The following is a 21,676-nucleotide window of genomic DNA, read 5'->3' on the forward strand; positions in this document are numbered from 1 at the left end:
CTACTTCTCTGGGCCTATGGTGAGGCAAAACATCAGGACAGAAGGGTGTGATGGAGGAAAGCAGCTCAGAACATGATGATCGGGAATGGAGAGACTCCCTTCATCAGGGATAAAATACATACCACAAAGCCATACCCCCAGTGACCCAACTCTCCCCACCACACCCTGCTTTACTGTTACCACCCAGCTAATACCTATGAGTAGATTAATGCACTGAGGATGTTCAAGCTCTCAAAACTCAACCACTTCACCTCTAAACTTTCTTGTGTTGTGAGACAACACAAGAGCTTTTGGGAGACATCTAATATCTAAACCCTAGCAGGCAACTGTATGTGTTAGTTTTCTGTTATTGTAACAAATACCTGAGGTAACTAACTCATAAAGAGATCATTTGACTCACAGTTTTAGATTATGGTCAGTTGGCCCCATTTCTTAGGGCTGTGGTGGCATATCATGGCAGGAATGTATGACAGAGCAAAACTGGTAACTTCCTGTCCAGAAGATAAAAAGAGAAAGAGGAAGGGACTGGAGTTCCACAGTTCCCTTCAAGAGCACACCCTCGGGTAGCTAAAGGCCTCTCAGTAGGTCCTACCTTTTAAAGGTTCTACTAACTTTTATTAGTGCTGTGGGCTGAGGACCAAGCCTTTAGTACACTGACCATTGAGAGAGATTTCTGCAAACCATACCATCATAGATGACAAAGTGCAAATAACATAAATTTTATTATAAAAAAAAACTAGATGAAAATATGTTGAATGTTTTTACCAAAAGGAAATGATAAATGTTTAAAGAGATAGGGTTATGCTTATTAGAACATTACACAATGTATGCAAGGATTGAAATATTACATGGGATCTCATAAATATGCACAATTTTTATGAATCCATAAAAAGTAAAAAGAGTCAACTATCCTGTACTAAGGCAGTTTGCTACCAGTAGTTTATATATAATCTGAACTCAAAAGGTTTCTTGCCAAATTAACAACTACAGAACTTAAAGCAATAGGAATTGCACAGTTTTCAAAAGTATCTTATTTAGATAACCACCAATAGGCTCAGATAAGGGGTACCTTCCTACCCACCTTAATAAAAGTCACAAGGCTATTTTGCTGTTTGGCTCCATTAGATTAAGATAATATGAGTTCCTCCTTATAGCAAATGAAACAGTCTCATGAAATAAAAGAGGGTATTAAATGGGAATAGAAAGGTGCATCTTTTATGTTCATTCTGTGTAGTTTTACTAGGCTTCCTTTATTTTATTTATCCTGATTGAACTAGTATTGGTTCCATGGTTGAGTTTCTTTCTTCTTCTCTCATTACTGTAGTTTCAAATACCTACCTACCCACGTACTTGAATATATAGTGATTCATCAGTATATTTCTTGGCATTTCGCAAATCCAATCAGTCCCATTCCCACCAAAACAACTGTGCTTCCTGTACTACTCCTGCTCTTCCAGTATTATGGAAAATGTGTGGACTTTTTCCATTTAGGTACTCATTGTAGATACATGGTTTTAAAACCTTATACCAAGGAATTTTGACCCCCAAAAAATAAAAAATTAGTATGGTTGGTTATGGTTTATATGTATGCAGATATATATTTGCATATATACATACATATACACATGCACATAAATCTGATAAAGGGTATTTTCATTTGATCATGCTAAAATTCATGGAAAAGATTAATGTGTGAGCTATGTGAAAAGAATTTGATGTTTTCACACTCTTTTAAAAAATCATCTTACCAAGTCATCTTCATGCATTTTACTCAAATATAAAGTACAATAAATGTTTCCATAATTAACTTGCCTGCTGTCTTCATAGGTAAAAGTCGTTCTCGCAAACCTCTGCAGCTGGTGGTTGGCACTCTGACACCAAGCTCAGTCTTCCTGTCCTGGGGTTTCCTCATTAACCCACACCATGACTGGACGTTGCCAAGTCATTGTCCCAATGACAGGTAATTCATCAAAATGAAAAATGTTGGGTTTTTTATTTGAAAATTAGCACTTGCTTTTAATAGTATTTGAACATGCTGTAGAAGAACATATAAATACCAGGACCATAAGCACTTACTTATCACCTGTTAGATGTACTATCATTATAGGTGTGAAGGGAACACAGATACTTAAGTCAGGGGCCCCACCTTTGAGAGTTATGATCTCCCTGAGCAGAAAGCATAAAGATGTATATTTCATCCCAAATAGAAAGTACATGGAGGAATGAGCCAAATAGCAAATGGACAGTATAATAATATGTGCAATAAAGCTCAGAGGAGGGGGCTGAAAGTAGTTAGGAGAGACTAAAAAATTGGAAAGTTGCTTGGGGAAGGATGGATCTTTGCTCTGATATTTGAAGAAGTGCCTGAAACAGCAGTCCTCAAAGGATGGTCCCCAAACCAAGTAGCATTGCCATAAATGGGAACTTGTCACAAATGCAAATGGCAGGTTTCCCTCCAGATTTAAGAGAATCAGAAACTCAGGGTGGGGCTCAACCACCTGTGTTTTAACAGCCTTTCTGATAATTCTGCTGCCCACTGAAGTTTAGAATCACTGGCTTAGAAAACAGGAGAGACACCTGGGGGAGATATAGGTAGAGAAAAAACAGTGGGGATAGAGCCACTATCTCTTTGGCAGAACAAGTAAGAAAAATCAAGCATATTTTTAAAACACTGCCATTTATTCATCGTTCCATCAAGTGTATATACTTGGCACTGTACGTACATGTACCAGGCACTATGCTACACACTGAATCATGATGCTAAATTGATTACAAAATGGAATTTGCTTATTATAAATATTTACTACATTAATTTCAACATTCAGAAATTGAACAAACATTCAAATTTTTAAGCTTCAATAAGGATTTTTAATTTTTTTTGTTTTAAGTACAAATTGATTTTCAAATTTGCAGAGTTTTATTTCCCTTTTAAACAAAAAAAATTTGAGGTATAATTTAAACATAGTAAAATGTGCAGACCTTGTGTATATGTTTGAGTAATTATAAATGCATAAAACCATGCATTTTATAAAATCAAGAAATAGGACATTTTATCACCCTAGAAATCACCTCCCTCCAGAAACAGTCACTGATTTGGTTATATCACTGTAGATTGGTTTTCCTACTCTAAAATTTTATATGAATGGCATCAGATAGTATGGGAAGGTCTTCCCTATCTTCTTTTATTCAGCATATTTTGAGATTTATTCATGACATCATAGGTATCAATCAGTCATTCCTTTTTTAAATTCCTGAATGCTACTCCACTATGTAAATATTCTAGACTATCCATTCTAGAGTATCTTCTAGACTATCCATTCCCTTGCTGGTGGATATCTGAATTGTGTTGGGTATTGGATTTTATGAATATAGATTTTATAAACATTACTGTATAAGACTTTGTGAATATATACTTTCTTTTAGATAAATACCTAGAATGAGAATTGCTGGGTTAACTTTTTTTTTGGTCTGATCTCCCATCTCCCTTCCTCAAGCAATATACAAGTTCTTGTTGCTCTGCACGGACACCAGCATTTTGCATTGCCAGCATTTTTTGCAGCATTTATTCCATTGAAGTAGTATCTCATTATGGTTTTGATGTGTACTTCCTTAGCACCAAGGATATGAGTACTTTTTCATCTATTTTTTTAACCATGTGTATATTTTTTGTGGTTTTATTAATTTTTGTCTTAAAAGAGAGGCCTTTAAAATGTTTATAAGTTCTCAAAAGTACCTTTCACATGACTTTGATTAGGAAATCTACACTAAAAAAATCAAATTTTTTTCTCAATATGTTCATGGTTCTCAAGAGATAAATATTTGGAAAAAGGCACACAGAAGATATTTCCAAAACCCAATATTTTGAAAAATAATTTTGAGATGCTTCAAAAATCTGAAATATTCCTTATTTTACCCACCACTAAGTTCATGTCTTATTTTGCTTGGAAAATGTACTCTTGAAAGCACATGTTTTCTTGAGATAATTCCAGTTGTTAGTGGGTTATTCCAGGATGTCAATGCTGAGAAAATAAACATTTAGGGGTTGCTTTTTATCTTCTCTTTATTAAAAAAAAAAAATTCTCCTTTGACAAAGAAAAGAAGAAAAAGAGGGAGGAAAGGAAGAAGAAAGGGAGTAAATCTGATAGTTTTATATCAAAATGCAACCTGACTTGAACCATTAATTTGCTTGATAAATCTTTGAGCCTGTTCCAACAGGTTTGGTAACCTGAAAAATTCATAAACATTATTTGTATAAAATTTCCTCCCTGCTTCCAAGTCACTCTCTCAATTTCTCTTGGTCCGACAGATCTTTCCAGGAAAGATTTTATCTGATGAGTGGTCCTGATGGATAGACGTTGCCACAGTTGGACAGCACAGGGAGACATGGGTACAGAAAAGTGAGGACAGATGAAAAATGGGGTTGGGTGTTGAACACAGGCACTCAACTCTTAAGCCCAAGTTACACAGACCATATGCACATCTCACCCCCACACACACCTGTGGCCCTGCCCTTCTCATCAAATAGATGCAGCCAGGCACATCAAATCACAATATTCCAAATCAATAATTCACCCTTAACTAAAATTTTTGAAATTTAATAAATAGTGAATTTCAAAAACAGTCACAACAACAAAAGAGAAACCTTTGGAGTACATGTGGTTTCTATTTTTCAGCCTCTTCTCCCAAGTTAGTAGAGTTAATAAAGAGATGACATTTAGAGTCCTTGGCATATTTGAGAAAAATTATTAGTCTTTATTTGAAAGTGTTAGAAATGCTGTGCATATTCTAAACACCCAAATAAATCCACTATAACTATAAATAAGTGTAATTAAAAGCATACTTGGTGATATCTTCCCTTACATGTTCACACAGATTTTTTTTAAATTTAGAGTTCAGACCAATCCAGTAAGTTACAATAAACAATAATAAGTAAAGGGAATGACTATTTCTTGAAAATTGGAAGATTACACAGCTGAAATGTTCTTTCAGGAATATCTTCTTACAAAACCATTGGAATCTGAATGCCCTTGGCTTGCCACAGGAACACCAAGTGGTGTCATTTTTAAACCACTGAACTCAAATATTTGGACCCTTAGTAAAGTCTCTGATTTACAAAAACCATTTCACATTGGTCTGTACAGCCTTCTTCATCCTATGCAAATGATACATTGGAAAAGTTTTTCCTTTGTCCTTTGACTTTGGATGTTCTATATCAAAACTCATAAGTAGTAAGTTTCCAATGAGAAAAATGCCTGCTTTTTTGTTTTAAGCTCAGAAGTATTAATGGAAATCATTTTATCTTTGTGGTGCATTTCTATTTCTATTTGCATGGGTTCTATATGGGTCTTCAATGGTTTTAGATCTTTTTCTGAGTCCACACTGGAGAGAGGTGATGTGCTTTATTTAAGGTTTTGTTCTTAATGGGCTTTAAATGGAAGCGTGTACACATTTGTCCCCAAAATGAGGAAGGCCAAAAAAATATTTCCAAACTGTCCCAGGTGAAGAATAAAATATGTTTTTAACAGAAATTTATGTCACCATTAATAGCTTATTTTTTCTTTCTCATGTTTCCAACTCGTTAAAGTTTTCAAGATTGCTTTGGTTCTCCTTTGCCAATTTATTAAAGCATTATAACTTGTTTAGAAATCATTTTCACATTATTCTGACACTTTCATGTTGGGCTTATTTCCTCTTAATGTAGAATGAGGGCTCTCCTTTTTGGCTGGTCCAGAGCAGTCTTTTCTTGCCTTTTATTTTTTCTCCCAAGTTTTAAAGAAGTGGGTATTTTCAATGCTGAAGTCTCTCTTGATTGAGCCTGATGTCTGTTACCCATTTGCGGAGTAGTGTAAATTTAAGTTCTGTGAGGGCAGGGACTGTGTGCATCTTGCCTATTATTGTCACCCAAGTCCCCATGCCAGGGTCTGGAACATTATAGACCTTAGTAAATACATGTTGAATAAATACACAGTGAGACATCAACATTTTAACTTTTACATATCACTGTTACCTCAAACTCTACAAGACAAAATTGAACTCACACTTTTTCTCTTGATAACCTCATTTATCTTTTTATTATTTGGGGAAGTTCCATCCCTTTACCCTAATTTGAGAACTTATTCACTTTTATCATTTCATCTGATACAGTCTATAAAGGCCCCATATTGTTCATTTTTCTTTTGAGAAGTATCTATATTCATTTCACCATTTCCACACTAATAATTCTAATCCAACCACTCCTCAGTGGAAGCTATCTACATTCCCTGACTCATTTTCCTACCCCAGTCCATCCTAGCTTCTATAACTGAGGAAATCTGGACCATCCACCATCAGCTTACTCTTTTTTTTTTTTTTTTTTTTTTGTACTAAATTAATCTTTACCTCTACCTCACTTCTCTTTTTTTTCCAAGGAACCCATCTTTGACCTAAGACAGTGTTCCTGATTCCATCTCTTCCCACGAGCCTTTGTTTCCTCACTGTTCTCCTCTCTCTTACAACTTCTCTGCCATTAGTGGCTTTCTTCCTACTTGTAAACATATTCAAGATTTCCCTAACCCAAACCAAAACCATCTGTTGATCTCATGTCTTCCAAGCAACTTTTCAATCTCTTAATTCTCAAGCTTCTCTGAATTATCTGCTACATACTTGATTTCTACACCACCCACATTTTCCTTTTTCCTGGCTTCCATTCCCTTTCTACCATTTCATGAAAACAACTTTTAGTGGTCACCAATTCATTGCTAAATCCAGTAGAATTTTCTAAGCTATTACGCTTCTTAACTTCTCTGTGGAATTGATGACCATCCCCTCAATCCTGAATTCTTTCTTTCTTGGACATTTTTCTTCTTGCTCCTCTAACCATTCCGTCTCTCCTCTGCCAACCTCTTTTCCTACCTACTAAATGTGAAATAATGTTCTGTCCTTGGTGCTCTTATCTTCATGTCCCCTTATCTATGCCTTGTCTTTAACTATCACCTGTTAGGTAAAGCATTGCTTCTCAAACTTTGATGTGTGTACAGATCTTTCTGTGGACCCTGTTAAAATGCAAATTCCAATTCAGTGAGCCTGGGGAAGATCCCAATATTTTGCTTTTCTAAAAAGTTACCAGTAACTAATGTTGCTGTTCTACTGAGATCAGGAGGAGTGGCATGGATGTCAGTGACTACCAAACCTGAAACTCTGACCAGGACCCATTTTCAAATTTATAAGACTACATTTTTAGTTACCTATGGAATATTTTCATTAGAAGACTAAGGAACAATGATCAGCACATCAAACTCAAACTAAATTCATATTTTTACACTATAAAAAGAATAATTTTACCATCACTTTATTTTCTTCTCACATTTGAAAACTTGATTTTTATGTTCCCTTTCCTTGGTACTCGTATTCCATAAAGATCTGGTCTCATCAATTCTTTTCAGAAAAAACTTTCATCTATTTCCTTTTTTCATTTTGTTTCTTCCATGATTCATTTTCTTGCTTCTCATTTCTGGACTGCCCTTTGAGTAAGGTCATTCCCTATGATTTCTAATTCTTCCACTCCCAGTAAACCTAGGTTCTGTCTTCAGTGCTCAGCTTTATTCATCTGCTGAGAAATCTCTACCAAGTTCCCTGTATCAGGTAAAAGGGGACATAGATGTTCTCAAAAAGCACATCTCAAAACATATCTGAGCTATGCTTCTGGGTGAGGAAAAAGTTTGGATTAGTAAAATAAGAAGCAAGAACATTGCTTCTTATTTGTAGACTTAATGGCTTAAATCACATTTTTGTTGTTATTTGTTAGTTTTGGTGGTTTTTTGTGTTAGAAAGTGTCCTTTGACATGAAGAAATTAAAAAATATATATAGAATAGATATTTTAGAAAATGTAATAGCTAATTTATCAAAACATAAGCATTGGCCCCAAAATTATAATATATATATATATATATATATATATATATATATATATATATATATATATTTTTTTTTTTTTTTTTTTTCATCCATCCCAAAAGATGGTCAGTGACATATAGTAAGGTTGGGTAGTTTATAGACAAACTAAATTTATTTTGATGTTCTTCAATTTATCTATTGGGTATAATTCATCACAAATTTAGCTGCATTTTCTACCTCTGTCTCAGTATTTTATTCAATAGAATGTCTGATATATTGCTGGAATCTGAAAAGTCCAAATCACCTTCTCAGAAAATTGATGTGTAAGTTAGTAAAGATACTTCCCTGAAGTCATGCTACTAACATGTAATTGACTAGTAATCTAGTCAATCACTCCCTGCCTTTTCTATTACATTCTATGGATTCTTTAAAGGTATAATAGTTAATGTTATACTGAGACAAATGCCAGTTGAAGCAGACACTATCTCCACCAACTCTTACCCCTGCATTAGGATATGAAATGCTCTGTCCTGAACATCCAAGTTGCTGGAGGCAGGTATTCCAGAGGTCTGGTCTAATAACATTCACTGGATGCTGTCTGTATTTTTAAGAGACTTGTTGCCTCTATTCAGTGTCCAAGTTTAATCATTCACAAAAAAATTAGATGCAACCAACATTTGATCTTGAATGTCCTCAGACAATGAGAAGACTGTGACTATAGGTTATGTTAAGTACACAGTAAAGCAATAAAGAGCCCTGAATTATGTTAAATGTTAATCCCTTTTGCAGTTCTTCCACTTGGGGTTATTTTATGTTTTGTTTTGTTTTTTTTCCATTTCCTTTTGCCAAGCAGGGAGGAGAAAGAGTCCCTGGAAAATCAAAAGGTATTAGGAGTAAGAAAACAGCATGTACCCGGCTGTCTCACTGATTATCAGATTTTAGGTACTTAGCCTCTCTTCTGCTTCTATAGTAATTCTTGTTCTGTTCAGGGTTTATTATATGAATAAACTGAAATAAATAAATTAAAATCTTAAGCCCTCTGCAAATGTACACTGCAAATTTTACATCAGCTTGCATTGGTTCTGTAAGAATGCTGCATTTTGGTGAATGAAACCCTGTAAAATGAATAACACATTGCAAAATATAATTGAAGGGACTGGGATTGTGGCTTAATGGTAGAGTGCTTGCCTGGCATGTATGAGGCACTGGATTTGATTCTCAGCACCACATATAAATAAATGAATAAAATAAAGGTTTGTCAATTATATATATATATATTTGTAGACTTAATGGCTTAAATCACATTTTTGTTGTTATTTGTTAGTTTTGGTGGTTTTTGGTGATTGAAACTTTGACCAGTTAGAGCTCTTACATTCTCATATTTAAATGACCCAATAAGAAACTAAATATCCATTCTATTCATTCTACAAATACTTATGGAACACTCTCTGCACAGGAGGTTATAAAGCACAGATTATCATGGAACCTTTTTATTTTTATCAAGAAAAATTTAATTCACTACTTCTAATATAACTGAACAGTCCCATTGTTGCTCTCCTTTAAAATTTAGAACTTGACTGCCTTTGACAATTACAAACTCAGGCAATGTTGACAAGGGTGAATGCAACTGAAGAAGGGAAGGGCTGCCTGCCATTTGGTAGGAGGGAGCCTTTTGATGGAAATTAAAGAAATTTTCAGGCTGAAATTTGTTAAAACATGCGGTTAAGTTTAGGGTTTTTAAAAAGCACAGAATATTTCTGTCTTGTTTTATTCACAGGAAGACAATATGAAATCGAGTTTATTGGAAAGCCTAGACTCTGGCCTTTTGTAATTTAGTTTGCAGTGGGGCCCCAGATCATGCGAGCAATTAAGTCCTCAGCAATGTGTTCATACTAGAGACGCATACTTGTGGTAGCCCATCTGGTCTGATTTTAGCTTCTCAGTGTTTCTCTAAAGTCTTGTAAGAGCCAGGGCAGGGATAAAATAACAAAAACTTCATGTAACATACTTGTCAAGAATGTATTTCATAAATCACTGTTGATATTTTGACTCACAAGACACAAAGGGCTTGTATTCTATAACATTTATTACCAGTAGCAGTTAGTATTTTGGCTAGAGCAGCCTCCTTCCCTCTGTCTGTTGTCTACTATTTTGGAAGGGGGAGTAGAGCCCTGAGAGCAGCTTTTAATGGAAAGAAGCAAGCTAATGGATGATTCCAGGAATTTCAGTGCATTGTAATCAGAAACAAAGTAGGCTGCATATACAAATGCATTCCCTCCCTCCTTCCCTCCCTCCTTCCTTATTAAACTGAAAACCCTCTGCTGACCCCAAGGGTGCAAAAGCTTGTGCAAGGTCCCCTCACTTAGAAGAGCCAAAGTTTGTTTCAATACCCTATTGTCACTGACTTAAAATCCTTAATAATGTTTTTATACAAGGGGTCCACATTTTCATTTTACATTGAGGCTTAGAGGAAAAGAAGACACTAGAGGAACTAAATTAAAGAAGGAGTGAGCTCAGCTTTTAGTCAAGCAAGCCCTACTTCTTTAGTCAGGAAGACACAATGTGAGTTGGAGGAAAATGAGCAAGAAGTCTTAATTAGAACTTTGTGGAAGTTTTGGGAAGAAATGTTCAAGAATCCTTGAAAAATGACTCTGCTATAGGAGTCAGTCCTTGAAAAATGAATCTCTTTTTTTTTCAGAAGAGAAAACACTCTGAAAAGATGGCTAAGTTAGCTTCAGAACTCGCAAAACAACAAGAAAAAGTATTTCTTTCAGTTTGAAGAATGATCCTGAAATGAGGATAAGCATTCCTTAAAGTAGCAAGGGGTATTCTGCTTCAGACAAAGTCCAGTCAAAGAACAATGATAAAATTGAATGTCTGTGAACACTACTCCATAGTCTAAGAAAAAGATTAATAGTACCAAGTTTCCATTCTGACAGTGAAAGTGAATATTCTGCTTCCAACTCAGAGGATGATGAAGGGGTTGCTTGGAATATGTAGAGACCACTAATATAGTCATTTTCAGCCAAAAGATTCAACCTCAGAATACAGTAGGTTCAGCTCCTCTTTACAAAAAAACACCTTCTAAGAAAATGAAAAGAGATAAAAAAGTAACAGTAGAGAATATTTTGAAGCTCACAGTAGTTTTAACCTCTGATAGATGATTCCAGAAACGTCAGTGTTTTTTAAAGTAGCCTGAATATACAAATGCATTCCCTCCCTTCCTCTGATAGAACACTATAGAAGCTAAAGAGAGCAAAATTAGACCAGCAAACTCTGCATAACTTATTCAGCAAAGTTTCTTCTTCCTTTTCTGCTGAACTTAAACAAATCAATAATATAAGAAATTATTTCATAAATAGATGCTATAGTTATACCTTGGGTTCCACATTGTGCTTTGTGGTTTGGGTTCTAAGATTTACGAGAAAGCTTTCAAACCACTATGCTGCAAGATTCCATTCATGTCGCCACCAGTGGCTTCTTTTCTGGAATCAGTGAATATTGATTTCTCTAACAGAAGAAATCCTCGATATTATGGGTACTTTCCAAAGTATACTGGACCAATTAGACTGGATAATAAACAAATTTAAAGAAGACTCTTCTTTGAAACTCTTCCTTTTTTGTCCACAATTTGGATAGCTAGTTATTGAGAGGAGACAAGAGTCAGCTAATAATTGAGTAGTTATCATCTTTATGTAACATACACTTTATTGCTTCTATTGTTCACCTCAGTGTACCTCTTATGTGGGATCATGCAAAGCAAAGTCTTTATAAATGGCTCTGGTATGAAACTACTACTTATAGGTTTTTTTGTTGTTGTTGTTGTTGTTGTTGTTGTTTTTGAGAGAAGGGAAGAAGATTTATTGCTTTGCTAGCAAAGAAGAAACACAGGGGATTCCTGTCCCAAAGGCTGTGATACTACCCACCAGCAAGAATATGGGTCTTTTAAAGAGGTGATTCAAAGGCTACATGCCACCTGTTCTCTGCTGGAGTTGTAATTTGCTTGTTAATTTGGGAGATAATCATTTCTGAGCTCTTCTGATACCATCCCCAAGGTCTGGATTACTTCGTTCCTACGGTGAGTGTGTACTCTGAGAACAGATAAATCTGCCTAACACAGGGAAGAAAGGTAATCCTGTTTCTCCCAAGATTAGGGAATGAGAGAGATTAGGGAGGAATAGGGAAAGAAGAAGAGAAAGTAACATGTTCATTTTAAAAATAAGTTGCAGTGGCAGAACAGCAAGGTCCATTATATTCAAAGCATAAAATGGACCAATGTTACATTTCCCCACTGTCAATTTCAATTTCTACATTCCATTTCTATGGAAAACTGAGCAATGACATCTCCAAGCTTCTTCCTGTGGAAAGAGAGCAAAGTTGGGGGGAAGTAATACAAAGTCCTTATTTGCTATTGGGAGCTGGAGGAGAGGCATGGACAGTTAATGTTATTCATCATCAGAGCAGTCCAGAGGTCCCAAGTGGCAGATGGCAGATGACTGGACAGGGCATACATAGGGCAGGGATAATGCTAACACAATAATAAATAAGACAAAGTATTACTTTTTTTGTGAACAATTAGCATAAATCAATTGATACTTCAGCCAGTCTCTGAAAATCATCAAGACAGTAACTCATAATCATATCAGTGAAAAACAGATTGAGTTTATCAATGTAGGAAGTTAGGAAGATTTGTAGGTCTATGAGATCATACTCAAATTAACTCAGGACAAACTTGTGACTCCAGAGTCCTTTGTGATCATTATTATTAGGCATTCCCACACAAGAACAATTTCTTTGTAGTCTCCAGCTTTATTTACTTTTTGTAGGACTGACAGAAGTGCACATTTTAAGTTACATTAAGAAAACAAACATTATTATTTCTTTTAAATGTCCATGTAGGACTGTTCTTAGGCTATACTCACCTACTAGGTATTTAAGACCAAGTTGGTCAAAACTGACTTTGTTTCTGTCTCCTGTTAAGAATTAGCTGAGATTCCTCAGAGATCACTCTTGGGGACATATGTGAAGACTCTTGGCTCCTTTAGCTTTTCTCTACTAGTGGTGCCATCTGTCAGGATGACTCGGGGTCTTACTGATTATACATGGCTTCTCCTGGAAACATCAAGGACACTTCCCTCTCCAGTGACCCTCCTCTTTGCAGAATAAGCACTGGTTGGCTTCCTGTTTTCTAGGGTCCTCTTGATCTCCTTGCTCAGCAGATCTGCTGATTCACCAAAGTTGAAGGGCCCAGAGAGGGGTTCCATCATTCTCTGGGTCCTGGTTGACCTCTGAGGGCAAGGGCCAAAATGTTGGCTGCTTTTTTCTTGGCCTCTTTACTTCTTTGACTTTGGTCTCCAAATTTTGGGGTTTAAATGTCTGGTAGGCCAGTTTAATCAGTCTTAAAGTAGGAGTAACAGGTTATAGCTTCAATATCTGTAATTTTACAGTTACCCATTTCATTTAATTGGGGTCAGTAGTAGTGCTAGAAGTCAGATTTATATCCTATCTGTCCTACAGATAATAGCTTATTACTCCAAATTAACTCAGGTTGATTTATTAGAAGCAGTATGTCTGTAAAACACTTATAGGCAATAGTTATAAAGTTTACAAGGAAATTACAAGGAAAAATATGTCCAGTTTGTGTAATAGCAATGAACCAAGTAAAATGATTTTTATAATCTTAAACCTTTACTTAGTCATGTATTGCATCCCCTGTTTATTTTGATATCCCAGTAATCTTTACAACAGATTTTCACCTTTTGAACACAACTGTAAATAGCTCAAGTCTATCTTATTTTGGAGCCATTCTAACATGGAGTAAGGTGGGAGATAGAATCTTGTCTCAGATAGGACAGGGCTCTTGACTAATAACACAATACAACATTACATCTAAAACATAAATCAAAGGCCAAGAGAGCTTTTAACTTTCTTTCTGTGAAAGGAGTAGAAAAATGCTTTCATATTTTACATTGACACCTTTAAACAGATCAGGCTCTCCTCATTACCTTCCAAAAATACATTTAAATTCCTATTCCAGTGTGAAAAGTAACACAAAATTGTCTACATAACTTATTGACAACAGGTTACTTTATCCAGCTATAAAACATCAAATGACATAAACAAATAACAAAGTTGTTATTTCTATACAAATACAAGATTATTATTACAGATAAATTAGTTTGGAGAACACCAACTTGGTAAGGTGCTGTCTCCTAAGCTTTACATTTAACTAAACTTAACTTTTAAAGTACAATTTAGAACCCATAGTGTATGGTAATAATTATTACAGGTCTACATGGGTTAGCAGCACTAGCAAAAATCAAAAGAGCCTTAAATGTCTCATACATTTAGAAAATAGTGTTAATGATCAGAAATGGACTTAGTCAAAGCAAACAAATATAAGACAGGTCTTCAAATGACAATGTGGCCCTTCCATGTCAGATATCATGTATAAAAGAGAGCACTTATTGGATATCTTACTGATAAACTTTCATTTTATTCACAACTTGTTTGCATCCTTAGTTTTGTCCACTTTCATCTTGGATTTGAGCACAAGAATATTACTTTACCAAAAAAAAAAAAAAAATACTTTCTCATCCAGAAACATTTCTTTACCTTCTAATTTTTCATACTAATATATATTTCCATGTCTGTAACTTTATTCTATCTTTTCTAGTTTTGGACCCTTTCTTAAATTCTTATTCTGAAAGTCTTTATGAATGTTTTCTGTGCATTTAATTTACACAGCAAATTTTATCCCAGGAGAGGGTTTAACAATCCAGCATACACAAAAACTCTGCCTTAATCTTTTCTCCCAGGTGGCATTCAAACAGTTGGAGCACAGGATAATTTTGAGCCTGGCATTTTCATAATGCCACCAAGTGAGTTTCCCACTGTTTGGCCTCCCCAGAGGCTCCTTTTGGGGCCTTTTTCTTATACTAGACATATTGATATGCAATGGAGGAGGCCCTTTTCATTCTTTTCTTTAGATTTCCTTGAAGATCCCTTTTGCAGAGGCTGCTAACAAAATACAGGTTGGCCTTAGTTCATGTCTTCTTCTTTTCTGACTGCAATTGTTTATCTTGCCAGTCACCCCAGGCATTTAGTTTGATGGGATACTGTATAGCAAGAATTGCTTTGCCCCAGTCATGAATATCCACTAACCAAATGGGGTGTCCTGTCAGATCTTAAAAGGGGAGATTATTCCTATCCCCAGGTCAAAATCTGACAGTGCTGGGACTCACTGCTATATCTTTTGTGGACAGCAGCCTCCACCCAGGAGCAAAAGAGGCTGGAAGGCAGAGCAGAGGCCAGGTTCTCTTCAGCCTCCTTGTATCAGAAAACATTTGGCATTTAGTTTTTGGGGATTCACTAACTTCACTTAGCATTATCTTCTCCAACTCCAACCATTTACCTGAAAATGCCATGATTTTATTCTCTTTTATTGCTGAGTGATATTCCATTATGTATATATGCCACATTTTTTTAATCCATTCGTCTACTGAAGGGCATCTAGGTTGGCTCCACAACTTAGCTATTGTGAATTGTGCTGCTATAAACATTGATGTGGCTGTGTCCCTGTAGTATGCTGTTTTTAAGTCCTTTAGGTATACACTGAGGAGAGGGATAGCTGGGTCAGATGGTGGTTCCATTCCCAGTTTTTCAAGGAATCTCCATGCTGCTTTCCATATTGGCTGCACCAATTTGCAGTCCACCAGCAATGTATGAGTGTGCTTTTTCCCCACATCCTCACCAACACTTATTGTTGTCTGTATTCTTAATAGCTGCCATTCTGACTGGTGTGAGATGTAATTTTGAGTAATTTTGATTTGCATTGCTCTAATTTCTAGAGATGATGAACATTTTTTAATATGTTTGTTGATCAATTGTAAATCATCTCCTGAGAAGTGTCTGTTCAGGACCTTGGCCCATTTATCAATTGGGTTATTTGGCTGTGTGTGTGTGTGTGTGTGTGTGTGTGTGTGTGTTTATCCATTTGAGTTTTTTATATTCCCTGGAGATTAGTGCTCTGTCTGATGTGTGAGGGGTAAAAATTTGCTCCTAATATGTAGGCTCTCTATTCACCTCACTGATTGTTTCTTTTGCTGAGAAAAAACTTTTTAGTTTGAATCCATCACACTTATTGATTCTTCATTTTAATTCTTGCACTATAGGAGTCTTTTTAAGGAAGTTGGGGCCTAATCTGACATGATGGAGATTGGGGTCTACATTTCATTCTATTAGACGAAGGATTTCTGGTTTAATTCCTAGGTCCTTGATCCACTTTGTGTTGAGTTTTGTGCATGGGGAGAGATAGGGGCTTAATTTCATTTTGTAGCATATGGATTTCCAGTTTTCCCAGTACCATTTGTTGAAGAGGCTATCTTTTCTTCAATATTGTTTTTGGCGCCTTTGTCTAATATGAGATAACTGTATTTATGTGGGTTTGTCTCTGTGTCCTCTATTCTGTACCATTGGTCTCCCAGTCTATTTTGATGCCAATACCATGCTATTTTTGTTACTGTTGCTCTATAGTATGGTTTAAGATCTGGTATGTGATGCCACCTGCTTCACTCTTCTTGCTAAGGATTGCTTTAGCCATTCTGAGTCTCTTGTTTTTCCAGATGAATTTCATGACTGCTTTTTCTATTTCTATGAGGAATGCCATTGGGATTTTGATTGGAATTGTATTACATCTGTATAGTGCTTTTGATAGTATGGTAATGTTCATAATATTAATTCTGCCTATCCAAGAGCAAGGTAGATCTTTCCATCTTCTAAGGTCTTCTTTGATTTCTTTCTTTAAGGTTCTGTAGTTTTCATTATAGAGGTCTTTCACTTCTTTCATTAAGTTGATTTCCAAGTTTTTTTTTAAGCTATTGTAAATAAGATAGTTTTCCTTTCAGAGGATTTGTCACTTATACACAGAAATTCCTTTATTTTATGGGTGTGGATTTTATATCCTGCTATTTTGCTATATTAATTTACTAGTTATAGAAATTTTCTGGTGGAACTTTTTGGATCTTCTAAGTATAGAATCATCGTCGGAAAATAGTGCTAATTTGAGTTTTTCTTTACCTGTCTGTATCCCTTTAATTTCTTTTGTTTGTCTAATTGCTCTGGCTTGTGTTTCAAGAACTATGCTAAATAGAAGAAGTTAAAGAGGGCATCCCTGTCTTATTCTAGTTTTTAGAGGGAATGCTTTCAATTTTCTCCATTTAGAATGATGTTGGCCTGGGGCTTAGCATAGATAGTCTTTACAATGTTGAGATATGTTCCTGTTATCCCTAGTTTTTCCAGTGTTTTGAACATGAGAGGGCACTGTATTTTGTTAAATGCTTTTTCTGTGTCTATTGAGATGATTGTATGATTCTTTAAGTCTATTGATGTGATAAATCACATTTATTGGTTTTCATATGTTGAACCAACCTTGCATCCCTGGGATGAATCCCACTTTATTGTGGTGCACTATCTCTTTGATATGTTTTTGTATTTGATTTTCCAGATTCTTATTGAGAATTTTTGCATCTATGTTCATTAGAGATAGTGGTCTGAAGTTTTCTTTCTTTGATGTGTCTTTGCTTGGTTTTAGAATCAGGGTGATATTGGCCTCATAGAATGAGTTAGGAAGTGCTGCCTATTTTTCTGTTTTCTGAAATAAATTGAAGAGTAGTGGTATTAGTTCTTCTTTAAAGGTCTTGTAGAACTCAGCTGTGTATCCATCTGGTCCTGGTCTTTTCTTGGTTGGTAGACTTCTCATAGTGTCTTCTATTTCATTGCTTGACAATGGTCCATTTAAATTGTGTATATCATCCTGATTCAATTTGGGCAAATCACATGATTTAAGAAATCTATTGATGCCTTTGATATTTTCTATTTTATTGGAGTACAAGTTTTCAAAATAATTTCTAATTATCTTTTGTATTTCTGTTGTGGTATTACCTTTTTCATCATCTATGTTAGCAATTTGAGTTTTCTCTCTCCTCTTTGTTAGCGTAGCTATGGGTCTGTCAATTTTATTATTTTTTTCAAAGAATCAACTTTTTGTTCTGTCAATTTTTAAATTGTTTCTTTTGTTTCAATTTATCTCTAATTTTAATTATTTCCTGTCTTCTGTTGATTTGTTCTTCTTTTTATAGGGCTTTGAGGTTTAATGTTAGGTCATTTATTTGTTGACCTTTTCTTCTTTTAAGAAATGAACTCAATGTGATAAACTTTCCTTTTAGTACTGCCTTCATAGTGTCCCAGAGGTTTTGATATATTGTGTCTAAGTCCTCATTTACCTCTAAGAATTTTTCAATCTCCTCCTTGGGTCTTTTGCAACCCATTGTTTATTCAGTAGTATATTATTTAGTCACCAGATGTTGTAGAAGCTTTTATTTTTTATTTTGTCATTGATTTCTAATCTTATTCCATTATCTAATAAAATGCAGGGTAGTATCTCTGCTTTTTTGTATTTTCTAAGAGTTACTTTGTGGCATGTTATATGGTTTATTTTAAAGAAGGATCTATGTGCTGCTGAGAAGAAAGTCTATTTGCTTATCAAAGGATGAAATATTCTATATATGTCAATTAAGTCTAAGTTATTGATTGTATTATTGAGTTCCATAGTTTCTTTGTTCAGCTTTTGTTTGGAAGATTTGTCTAGTGGTGAGAGAGCTGTGTTAAAGTCACCCATGATTATTGTGTTGTTGTCATTTTTTTTTGAGAGAAAGAATTTTTTAATATATTTTTTTCAGTTTTTGGTGGACACAACATCTTTGTTTGTATGTGGTGCTGAGGATCGAACCCGGGCTGCACGCATGCCAGGCGAGTGCACTACCCCTTGAGCCACATCCCCAGCCCTGTGTTGTTGTCAATTTGACTCTTGAACTTGAGAAGAATTTGTTTGATGAACATAGATGCTCCATTGTTTGGGGCATATATATTTATAATTGTTATATCTTGTTGGTGTATGGTTTCCTTGAGCAGTATGAAATGTCCTTCTTTATCCTTTTTGATTAACTTTAGCTATTCGGATATACCAGTCCTCAAAAATCCTGATTCGTGCAAAGTACTTGGTTTCACATATGTTGGTGATGTGAGAGCAGGAGAATAGAAGGGGAGAAAAAAAAAATCTCCAAGTAAGAAACCAGGACTGTTAATTGTTGTGGTTGGAGATCATATCTTTTCTTCTTCCCTTCTCAACCAATAGGTGGGGTTGTCTATTGTTAGCTGGTATCTCTGCCTTCAGTATGGTGAAGGTAACCAGGGTGGGAAGGCTGGTCCTAGTGCAGGGCACCTGGAAGTGGGGCATGGCACCTGCTAGTCCCTAAAAGGAGACTGCACCTCAAGGGTCTCTTTTTGTGTCCTATCTCCCTACGTTGCCTAAAGATTTCCCAGTTCCTGGTCTCTCTGATAGTCTCCAAACTGTTGCACCCTCTCGCTCTCCCTTACTAGTTCCCATTTAAGGGACCTCTCTCACAGGCCTCCCGTGGGTGGTGCCCTGATCGCACTGCGCACCTGTCCCACTGAGACCTGTTTTGTGTTGGGCAGTTACTGTGCCCTGCTGGGGAAAGGGGGGAGTTGGAAACCAGGTGCATGGCCAGCTGAAGTTCCAATCTGGGAGCTGCCCCCACCAAAGATGGCAAGGAAGGTGACCCAAGATGGAAGAGGGCCACTTCCAGCGCCAGGGTGTAGGGTCTGGTGGGGTGAGCCAGGCAATGGCATTGTGCAATGTATTCAGAGATGAGCTCTGTAGCGTGTGTTGCAGCCGTTGGTTGGCTGTCTTTAGAACCTGTGAGATGTCCCTAGGTGCAAGCAGACTACCACGTGTAGGGGACTATGGCAGTAGCTGCTGAGTCACCAGATGGAGGCAACCAAGGGATTCCCATGTTGGTAGATGGGGGTCCACAGGGTAGTGGGGGCTGGAGTTCCTGTAGGTGAGTAGCAGCTGAGTGTCCTGCATGGGAATGGAGCGGCATCTGGGAATTCTGCTCTGGTGCTGATGCGGCAATCCTACTAAAGCCCTCGGGAACCCTGAGTGGGCTAGAAGTCAGGAGTTTGGAGTCCTGCTCTAACACTGAAGCCCGGGGCCCTGTGCGGAGGCACAGTGCTGGTGATTTCTACATAAGAACAGCAGTGTAGGGGTCCTCTATCGCTCTCAGAGAAGCAGTTTTCCCACTAGTTGAGACCTGGGTCACAGAGCAACACAGAGTGCTGCCTCCTTCTGGCACACCATCTTGGCTGTCTGTACATAGGTTCTGGAGTCCCACTTAATCCTGACACCTACACCAGTGGTGCCATGATGTCCCCAGAATGAGGAACCAGATGTGTAAAAATCAAGGGTCTTGGTGTGCACACTGGGGGACTTACCAGAAGGCCAAGGGTGTTGCAACTTACTGAGTTCAGTTTCCTTTTTCCAAAATGGATCATGATGGAGCAACCTGTACCATTCAGGAAGAGAAGGCAGGAGTTCCCTGAAGCAAAAGGAGATTTGACAGCTGCTAGGATAGTCTCTCAGTTACTTCCTTTACTCACAGGATTAGCTCCTTAGTTCGACCCAGGCAAACTCATCCATCTCCTAACTCTCAGGCAGTTTGCTCTCAGCAAGTTCACCAGCCACCTTGCATCCTCAGCATGGAAGTAGGGTTTCTTAGAGAGCCAGGCCTGCCCAAGAAAGCTGGAGCTGGGACTGTTCTCAAGTCACATCTGGGTTGCCAATTTGTTGCCAAAACTCTGTCCTTGTTCCCAATGCCAGTCCAATAACAAGGACATGATTTTGAGATAAAGGAAAAAGGTTTATTGCCTTGCTAGCAAAGGAGAAACACAAGGACTCCTGTCCCAGAAGTTGTGATTTGTACATATAGTTTTTATACTAAAGAAACCTCCTATAAAAATTTTCTTTTGGTTAAACAATCTGAATCTCTACCACTTGGTTCCCTGACTCAAGTTTTACAAAGCCATATCCCTAATTCAAGCAGGATTTACTTTTTGGCTACTAATAAAGTATCAACTGGACAACCAGGGTTACTCTTCATACATTGGACTTTCTTTTCCAGGTTTTTACCAGCACTGTCAGGAGGCATTCTTTGTCAATAGTGTGTGACATTCCTGGCCCACTTAATGAAATTCAGGGACCACAAACTTACAAAAACAAAGAAGAGAACTAACAGAGTGGAATATTTATTAATTCCTGTTGACAGTGGAACATTGACTGATTTCTTGGAAAATGAAGACAAGGCTTGAAGCTGTCCTTTGCTCTGATCCTTCCTTGCAAGGGCAGTTGTGCCTGGCTGCCACTCCTCTAGTCAAAAGTGTTGCCTTTAAATACAACATTAGATTATTTTTCCAGCGTATAAGATTTAACATTGGGAGAGGGGATGTCACCTTTTGATTAGTCAGGCTGTTATATCATCTCTAGTACTATGCAGTGGTCCTTGAGCTGGACAGAATATGCCGTTCACTCATTACCTCTCCGGAGACTTTTTGCTGAAATGATCAGTGTGCTCAGGGACTATTTGGAACTCGATGCTTTTGAATTCTTTTCTACTAGAGATATTATTCCTAATTTTTGAGGGTCTTTTAATATTCAGCTAGATTGTTTGCAAATGTGCTTGTTCAAGGACACAGAAGTTCAAAGATGGGTATCATGTAAGTGTGTTCTGTATTTCAGAACAGGTGAGTAGAGAAAGCAGATCATTTCTTGCTGTTTAACTTAAGAAAAGGTCTGATGGAGAAGAAGTAGGTGATCTGCCTTTCTCTTTTTGGATTTAGGCTACATATTTAGGGGGTGACTGGGTAATACCACTGGGATAAGGGGAT

General features: G+C 36.8%; 1 protein-coding gene and 1 pseudogene across 12 annotated transcripts in view; both read left to right on the plus strand.

Moving 5' to 3' along the window:
- The window catches only part of Abi3bp (ABI family member 3 binding protein), a 238,438-nt gene that overhangs the window by 78,245 nt on the left and 138,517 nt on the right, over nucleotides 1-21,676 (plus strand). For all 12 annotated transcript variants that reach the window (XM_076866958.2, XM_076866959.2, XM_076866960.2 and 9 more), the window contains exon 4: nucleotides 1,828-1,960. In XM_076866958.2, the coding sequence (XP_076723073.2) occupies nucleotides 1,828-1,960 (133 nt within the window). The remainder of the gene's footprint in view (nucleotides 1-1,827; nucleotides 1,961-21,676) is intronic.
- Nucleotides 8,138-21,100, plus strand: LOC143408694 (origin recognition complex subunit 2-like; annotated as a pseudogene).

The sequence above is a fragment of the Callospermophilus lateralis genome, chromosome 10 (assembly GCF_048772815.1).
Source record: "Callospermophilus lateralis isolate mCalLat2 chromosome 10, mCalLat2.hap1, whole genome shotgun sequence".
In the NCBI taxonomy this organism is placed as follows: domain Eukaryota; kingdom Metazoa; phylum Chordata; class Mammalia; order Rodentia; family Sciuridae; genus Callospermophilus; species Callospermophilus lateralis.